This window comes from Budorcas taxicolor, chromosome 16 (assembly GCF_023091745.1).
Source record: "Budorcas taxicolor isolate Tak-1 chromosome 16, Takin1.1, whole genome shotgun sequence".
Classification (NCBI taxonomy): domain Eukaryota; kingdom Metazoa; phylum Chordata; class Mammalia; order Artiodactyla; family Bovidae; genus Budorcas; species Budorcas taxicolor.
The window spans coordinates 35,733,141-35,742,721 of record NC_068925.1 but is presented as its reverse complement, the minus strand read 5'-3'; the positions used below and the strand labels follow the sequence as shown (position 1 = coordinate 35,742,721).

Here is a 9,581-nt window from a genome sequence, read left to right as displayed (position 1 = left end):
ACTCTGCTTACTTTCTTCTGTGTTCTCTTTTTAATCATCATTAAAACTACCTTTTTTTACTTTACTGAGATGACTGACTGGATAATTCCCTACTTAAATAAGGATAGGCATATTCTTGTTTATATGGATATGGATGCAAGGTAAATATTTAGAGTTTTAAGGACTGGCCATTATTGGTGCAGAATTTCATTAAAAACTCCCTAGTCGAGACTTCCCTGGTGATACAGTGGATAAGAATGCTCCTGCCAATGTAGGGGACACAGGTTCAATCCCAGGTCCAGGAAGATTCCACATGCCAGGCAAAGCCTAAAGCCTGTGTGCTACAGCTCCTGAGCCCACACTCTCGAGCTCACAAGTTGCAGCTACTGAAGTCTATGTGCCTAGAGGCTGTGCTCACAACAAGAGAAGCCCTGCAATGAGAAGCTGGTGCGGCACAACAAAGAGAAGCCCTGGCTTGCCGCCATCTAGAGAAAAGTCGCATGCAGCAACAAAGACTCAGTGCAACCAAAAATAAATAAAAATAATAAGAAAAAGAATCCCATAGTCCTTCATTAAAATCTGTTATTCTTAAAAATACATCTCTTTCCCAGCTCTCTTCACAGCCTGGTTAAATATCAAGTAGAGCAATACCTGGAAACAAGAAAGGAAATTATGTGATCACCAGATGACCAACAATGGCCATTTTCCACCAAATAAACCCACTGGACAAGATTTGTGAGTTCCTACATCACTTTTTCTGACCTATTAGAATCAAGCCTCTAGAAATAAAAAAAGAGAGAGATTGCTTTTTCCTGCTCTAAAAGCACAAGCAGAGGTTAGTCCTAAAGAAGAATTCCAAGCACACGGTCTAGTTTAATGTTGATGTTATTTATGCCAAAGTGACATTCCATTCCACCATGGAATGACAAAACATTCCACCAGAATGATGACAATCCAGATCTCCAGCAGGGCTTCTGTGTTGCTGTGTTCACCCATGTTTGTAACTGGAAGCTGTGGATTTCTTTTCTCTTGTGGGTTTTCTGGGAGAACCTGTTATTGATTACATCAGGATACCACAAACATTATACTTCATAATGCTTAGCATTTATATAGGTTCTTTTGATTTCAAAACAAGTTAAAAACATTTTCTACCGTGACATCATCTTTGCGAGGTAGGTGATTATTAATGTCCCTACATTATCAATAGAAACCCAAGACCAAGAAGTGCAGGACTCTGTTCCCAGGCCAGGGAGGGTCAGGAGCGACATTAAGACGAGACGTCCTGAAGGGCACCTGCTCTGGGCTCTGAATAGGCCATGCCTATCTCTAGTGCAACAGTCTCCATTAATATAGGGTTATATATCATATAGTTACGGGCTTCCCAGGTGGTGCAGTGGTGAAGAATCTGCCTGCCAATGCAGGAGACGCAAGAGACATGGGTTCGATTCCTGGATCAGGAAAATCCCCTGCAGTAGGAAATGGCAACCCACTCCAGTATTCTTGCCTGGAAAATTCCATGGACAGAGGAGCCTGGTGGGCTACAGTCCATGGGGTTGAACAGAGTTGGACACGACTGAGCGCACACATTGTATAGATATAAAACAACAATACAAGGACATAATAGAACAATAATCCAATATTTTTGTTTCTTAGTAAAATATGTTAAGCACAGTATTTAAATTGCATTTCTCTGAAAAGCATTTGGTATATTAAATAGCAGAAGATATATTAAATAGCTCTATAAATGTTTGCTGGCATACTCTTAACAGCAAAGGATTATAAAGAAATTAAAATCTACTTTTAAACACCATAAACTAAACAAAAATGTGGAAAACTACTTTATTCTTATAATGCAGACTGAATAGCTTGCTGGATATTAGCAGGTGGCTACATAATTTTTCTGAACTTGAGAGAAAGGATACACATTGTTGGCTGTGGTTTTAAAATATCAATTTGGTAGGGAAAAGTGCAGTTGAAAGGTGAAAATTAAAGACTGCTTTTTACATTTTGCATTCATTCTGAACAATTCATACATTTTCAAAAGATACAATCATACTTGGAATTAATGTTTAGGTGAATATAGGGGTGCTATATAATATTTTGTGAGAAGAGAAAATGATAGAAAATAAAAGCCATGGTATTGGAAAAAATGCAGAAGGAGGCAAAAAGGGTATTTTTCAAGTGTGTTGAAGATGAGCATGAGATTAAGCTGTTCATGCTTACATAACTATAGAGGTCTTGGAAATGGTTTCCAAGGACAAATACTTGTCTTGATCAGTCCCTTCTCCAGACAAAATCCTCACATTCCTCTACGTCAGCAGTTTTCAGAATGGTGTTAAAGAGCTTACCTCATGCTAAGCTTCTTAAGAACGGACCAGGTGGTCAGCAGAAAAAGTTCTAAAACTAGAAAGGAAGAGGCATCAAAGTCTTAAAATTTGTATGCAAACGTAAAAACTAACCTCCAAGCCAAAATGACGTTCTCTGTCAGAAGTAACAAATACAAAAGTCTTAAGTTTAGTGTACACGCGGCTAAGATATTGTTAGTTATTACATGTCGTTCCGAGAATATTTTTGTGTGTGCTTTTCCCCTAAAAAAGACATATTAAATTGTTTTTCTCTCCTCAAGTCTTTGTTTTTGTATACATATATATATATATAAATGTGAAACGCAAGATGTCCCGTAAGTTTGTTCATTCAGACTACACACTCTAGGGGTCCTTCCCACTTGGGTTGTACATGGCAGTTTTGTTTGAGGGGAGTCTGAGTCTGAAGAGGTTTGAGCAGTTGGGCTGCTTGGTGGGCTGCAGGGTTCTGGCATAGGGCGAGTACCAGTCCCTCTCAAACACATCCTTGAGTTGCTTAATGATGCTCGTGTTGTTCCTCACATCTGCTTGGTTGATAACAAGGCCTGTGCCAGCATTCTGGGTGAAGTCATTCCCCACCCAGTCAAAATTTCCTGCAAAACACAAAGGAAATGAAGGTGAAGAGTTAATATTCCACTGGGGAATATTCTCCACTTAAAGAAATAGAAAGCAGATTCTATTAAAAAACAAACAAACAAAAAACACCCAGGAATAGTGACAGGGAGACTGAATTGTGTTGACAGCTCATAAAAAATATCCAAGAAGGCTTGCATATGGCACATTAATATTTGCATATTATTTTGGCATTTTCTTCAGCTTTGCTCAACTTGAAACTGGAAACAGGAAATTTGATGGTCTTTTTTTGGTAAATGTTATTTCTTATTGACATTCACAAGGTACACTAAATACAACAACATTTAAAATATATAGGAATACACTTAAACATCCTGTGAACATTTACTACCTTCTCAAAGAGACACATCTAATCCATATGTACAAATGAGAGGCACTAATTACAATGCTCGGAAGCTTTCACATCAAAGAAAAAGTTGAGGTCAGAGAAGAAGAACCAGTTTTTAACCAAACACACAAAACACTCCTTGCCTGGGCTGTGAGTCAGTTCCCAGTCCCAGAATCAGGCTTCTCAGCCCCGAATTAGGGAGGTTGCTGCAACAGCAGGTGCCCCGTAGTAACTGCTGGTATAGGTGGTGTATTAATTTACTAGGTCTGCTATAATAAAGTAGAACAGACCGGAGGCTAAATGTCCACAGTTCTGGAGGCTGAAAGTTCAAGGTCAACATATTGGCAGGTTGGTTCCTTTTGAAGGCTGTGAAAGCAGGGTCCGTTGCAGGCCTCTCTCCTTGGCTTGTAGACGGCCATCTCCTCCCTGTGTCTCCTTACATTGTCTCCCTTCTGCACATATCTCTGTGTCCAAATTTTCCTCTTGCATAAGGACACTAGTCAAAATGGATGAGAAACCCTCCTAATGAACCTCACCTTAACTTGATATTCCCTGTAAGGACCCTGGCTCCAAATAAAGTCATATTCTGAGGTACTGGGATTAGGAAGTCAACAGACTAATCTTGAAAGAAGCTGAAAGTAAGTGAAAGTAACTCAGTCATGTCTGCCTCTTTGTGACCCCATGGACTGCAGCACACCAGGCTTCCCTGTCCTTCACTATCCCCCAGACTTTGCTCAAACTCATGTCCATTGAGTTGATGATGCTGTCTAACCATCTCATCCTCTGCTGCCCCTCTTCTCTGGTTGCCTTCAATCTTTCCCAGCATCAGGGTCTTTTCCAGTGAGTCAGCTCTTCGCATCAAGTGGCTAATGTATTAGAACTTCAGCTTTACTATCAGTCCTTCCAATGAATATTCAGGGTTGGTTTTCTTTAGCATCAGCTGATTTGATCTCCTTGTAGTACAAGGGACTCTGAAGAGTCTTCTCCAGTACCACAGTTTGAAGGCTCAAAGAGGTGAATAAATTTGCCCAAATTCACATAGTTAAATGGTCTATCCAGGTCTGCTAGACTCCACAAGCTATCTTCAATACTGTAAACAAAGCATCATTCTCACCAATAAAAATTTAGCCATGTCAAGACTGACAAAGTTATTTCATAAATTACCACTGTCCTTTTTGGTTCAGAGCTGGTTCCATAAGTGAACTGAAGGCTTTTAAATATACAGGTTGCCTTTCCATTTCCTCAGTGGCTTCTCAGGCATCTTGCAGGAGCATTGGTTGAAAGATGTTGAGATCATGGTCCCTGGGTATCCTTGACCTAAGGCCCTGCAGTCATCTGTGGGAGAAGCTTCTGGGAGAAGGGACACCCATAGAGAGAGTCAATATCTGTTCCTCTATAGTTCTCATTCTTTGGCCCCTCTCCTACTCCCTGGAGCTCGTTCACATATCAACTCCCTTTTCTGTATGGCACTGCCTGGAATACTGGAGGGTGATTCCTTCCTCCTCCATTTGACTCCTTAAGTTTATTCCTCTAAATCAAATATTATCAGCATGGAGAAGGAACTCCTCTCTCTCTCTCTCTTAATATCTCACCCCACCCCACACAAACACTACAATGATGCTTTCAATAGCTTCACGATAGACATAACTTTGGGGGCTTCCTTAGTGGTCTAGTGGTTAAGAATTTGCCTTGCAATGCAATGGACACTGGTTCAATCCCTGGTCTGGGACGATCCCACATGCCATGGGGCATCTAAGCCTGTGGGCTACAGCTACTGAGTCCCCCTGCAATAATTACCAATGCCCACATGCCCAAGAGCCCATGCTCCACAACAAGAGAAGCCATCACAATGAGAAGCTCACATACCACAGCTAGAGGTTAGCCCCCACTCTCCGCAACTAGACAAAGCCCATGGGTAGCAATGAAGACCCAGCGGAGCCAAAAATAAATAAGTAAATGAATATTTTTCTTAAAAGACATAGAAGTGAAAGTGAAGTCGCTCAGTTGTGTCTGACTCTTTGTGACCCCATGGATTTTGTGCCCACGGAATTTTCCAGGCAAGAGTACTGGAGTGGGTTGCCATTTCCAAAAAGACACAACTTTGACTGAATTTTATTGCTATAAATTAGCAATTGCTTGCCAAATGGTTTGTAAGACTGTGTTAGAGTCTGCACAGGGACTCCTTTCGCTGTTGGTGTGTTTTGGACCATGTGCTCTCAGACCATGCTCAGGGGCTTAAGTTTTGTGCAAATGCTCAGGGCCAGGTGAACATAGGCCTCAACCTCTAAGCAGAGGATCAGTAGCTACTCTAGGCTCAGAGTTATTCTGGAACCTGTTGGTAGATGGCACCTTCTAGTCATTCTATAAACGAGACTATCATTCTTGCACACTTTTCAAGGACTTCTTGAGAAGACACTATAATCTCATCTTATGACTTAAGTGCCAGGGATTAGACCAAAGGCAGTAATTTGTTATCTTATAACATTATCTCATTTGATATTCACTGCAGTCCTGTGAGGTGACAATATTAACTTCACTGTATTGATGAGTAAATTAAGGCACAGAAAAGTTTAGTAATCTGTCCAAGGTGGAAGTGAAAAAATTCCACAGTTGAGGCTCAAAAACCAGGTCTGACTCTACAGCCCACACTTAACTTCTGTTTCATGTCACCTCTGATTTGAGAGGCGTACTTGCTTTGTGCTAACTGTGCTCTTCGCCCTAGACTTCGTCAGCTCCCAGGGTTGGTGCATCAGGCCACACTGAGATCTCTGCTCCATTCATTTGCGTATCTCACTGTCTGAAAGAAACATGCATATGCTTTGGGGGCCACGTGGAGTGGGGCAAGATGATGGGCGAGAAGTGACAAGACTTTGAAGCCTTATTCTGCAAAGTTCAGCTTTTTTCCTTTAATGTAAAGGATGGAGCCGAGATTCTGCATCTTTATTGATTCTCAAAAGTTTTAATTAGTCTGTTCTCAGGAATCACAGCCCTGAAGGTCTACGGGGCATTCCTACACTAGGTGATTGTTTTCCTACCTTTCATTTCCTGATGGCTGGGTTAAACCTCAAAATCACGTACATGCTTCAGTAATTTTTCAGGTTGGAAGTGGTTTTACCCAGCTCTTTTTGAGACTGTCATTTCAGCTTCTAGAATGCATATTGAGGCCCCAAATGCCAAGACAGTTGGGGAACTACCCTCAGGAATACCCTGTGAGGGTGCAAATGAACTCACAGGATATAATATGTAAATAATCAAAATCTTTCAAGCAACTTTGCGAAGCTTGACTCAAATATACTCTGGAGAATTTAAAGTACAGATATGATACTGTCTGGGGAGTCTTCTGTAAGTCTTCAGAGCACTTAATGGAAGTATAATTCCATGCAAGGTCTTGTGTGGATTTTTCTTTATTCAGCATTCTCAGCAGGTATCTGAATGACTTCTAAGAGATTTTCAGAATATGCTGATAATTATTTAAATCATCAATGAATTTTCCCTCTTTATGCTCTTTAAGCATTTTTATATTAGAACTATGCTTCATTCTAGGGAATTAAAGTTTTGCTAAGATGCTATGTGGTGTTGGAGAAGACTCTTGAGATTCCCTTGGACTGCAAGGAGATCCAACCAGTCCATCCTAAAGGAGATCAGTCCTGGGTGTTCATTGGTAGGACTGACGTTGAAGGTGAAATTCTGATACTTTGGCCTCCTGATGCGAAGAACTGACTCATTTGAAAAGACCCTAACGCTGGGAAAGATTGAGGGCAGGAGGAGAAGGGGACGACAGAGGATGAGATGGTTGGATGGCATCACCGACTCAATGGACATGGGTTTGGGTGGACTCCGGGAGTTGGTGATGGACAGGGAGGCCTGGCGTGCTGCGGTTCATGGGTAACAAAGAATCGGAAGTGACTGAGCGACTGAACTGAACTGAACTAAAGATGCTATGTGTAAAATGTACTCATTTTAAAATGTATTATAATAAAGAACTGCAAAATACACCCACATAAATAGAATCAACCAATCATGATGAAGGAGCAAAGGCAATACAATAGAGCAAAAACAGTGTTATCAACAAATGATGTTAGAAGAACTGGACAGCCACATGTAAAAAAAAAGTCTAGACTCAGATCTTATACCCTTCACAAAATGTAACCCAAAATGTGATCATACCTAAATGTAAAATAGACAATTGTAAAACTCCTAGAAGGTAATATGTGTTTGTCACTCAGTCATGTCTGACTCTTTGTGACCCTATGGACTATAGCCCACCAGGCTCCTCTGTCCATGGCATTCTCCAGGCAAGAATACTGGAGTGGGCTGCCATTCCCTTCTCCAGAGAAGGTAACATACAATGGAATATTATTCAGCAGTAAAAAGAAATGAGTTATCAAGCCATGAAATGACATGGAAGCACCTTAAATGCATATCACTAAGTGAAAGAAGCCAATTGTAAAAGGCTACACACTATATGATTGCAACTATATATTTTGAAAAAGACAACACTATGAAGATGGTTAAAAATTAATCAGTGGTTGCCAGGATGGGGTAGAAATGAATAGGTGGAGCACATAGGATTCTAGGGCAGTGAAACTACTCTGTATAACACTATAGTGGCAGATACATGTCTTTATAATTTGTTGAAAGCCACAGAATGCACAACACAAAGAGAGAAGCCTAACGTAAATGATGAACGTTGGTGATAATGATGTGTCAGTGCCAGCTCATCAGCTGTGACAAACGCAGCACTCTGGTGAGGGATGTTGGCAATGCGGGACACTGTGCACATGTAGGGATGGGGGGCCTATAGGAAATCTCCGTGCCTTCTGCACAGTTTTGCTGTGAACCTAAAACTTAAACAAAAACCAAAGTCTATTTTAAAAATGCATTACAGGGAAAGAAGGGAGAGAGTCAGGAATCAGTCTTTGCTAAGAATCTGGTAGACAGAGAGGTGACAGTGTTGGGAGCTTTTCGTATATTATCTCATTCAATCCTCATACCACCACCAAAGGGCGGTATTATTATCCCCCTTAATTAAAGATAAGGAAAGAGAGGCTTTGCAGAGACTCAGAGAGATTGTGTGACTCTATCATCTTCTTTCTTGTGTCAGGGCTTGAAATCAGAGATTTGTCTGACTCCAACACACTTACTTAATTCATTATAAAGAGTATTTGGATATAAGCACATGTCACTGCTGAGTGTACATACAACAATTTACTTTAAGTAAACTCTGCAGATAAAATATTCAGATTTGAGTGTTATATCCCCCTGTGCCCGAAACTTAATCCATCCCTGTGTTTCCTGTTTCCCAATATTGAACCAGAGGTTCACACTTTGGACTAAACACATTTGAGTCTGCTTTTGTCGCCTGTTTAAAAAGAAGCTCATTTCATTCTATTCTCCATGCATTGATGAACATGAGAAAATCTAAATTATCACACCTTGTGTCACTGAGAGGGACAACATGAACAAAACAATGTTCTCATATTCTAGGACTGGAATGATATACATTTTTAAAAATTTCAATACTCTATTCTACTAATAAGACACACAACTATTCAAAATGGGAAAAGGCAGATCGTCTCTACATTGACACAGGAGGTAGTGTTTCCAGGGGCTGATGACAGTGACTTCTGAAGGGCTACAGGGGGTGAGGGGTCTGGATGCCTGGCATTGAAACTTAGCTCTAAAATCTTCCCCCTTACATCTGTATGTTTAATTCATTTCATATTTTATGGCCCAATTTCCTTATTTCTAAACTGTAGGTGATTAAAGCTGCCTTCCCTAATGACAAAGTTGCTAAGAGAATCAAATAAAGTAAGGTGCTTTACAAAGTTAAAAGGGCACATTTTCTATTTACTCACTGAATTTGGAAAAAATAATGCAAATTTCATATTCCTTTATTTTACACTGTGCTTTTCTTTTCTGCTTTGACTCTGCTACTTCATTTGGACATTGTAAAAACCATCCAGCTATTTTGTGATCTATGCCCCTTCCTTTTATAGATAATAACTTCCACCCTACCTGTGACAGAACGAGTAAAGAGGTTACCCTGGACCCATACACGCCATGGGAAAGTAGAATAGATTTGATCCCTTAGTAAATAATAAACCAATAACTTATTGTTTCTGTGTCTGGAGCTTTATTACCTTAATAATAATAGTTAACATGAATCAGGTGTCATCTATGTGTTAGGTGCTTTAATTGTGCAAGGTGCTTGGTACATATTATCCTAATTAAACATCATCCTATGAGGCAGAAACGAGTCAACCCCCTTTTACAGA

General features: G+C 40.4%; 1 protein-coding gene across 1 annotated transcript in view; it reads right to left on the bottom strand.

Annotated features, from left to right (window-relative positions):
- Positions 1-2,687: 2,687 nt before the first annotated feature.
- The window catches only part of PLD5 (phospholipase D family member 5), a 397,759-nt gene continuing 390,865 nt past the window's right edge, over positions 2,688-9,581 (bottom strand). The window contains exon 10 of the mRNA XM_052654058.1: positions 2,688-2,935. Within this exon, the coding sequence (XP_052510018.1) occupies positions 2,688-2,935 (248 nt within the window). The remainder of the gene's footprint in view (positions 2,936-9,581) is intronic.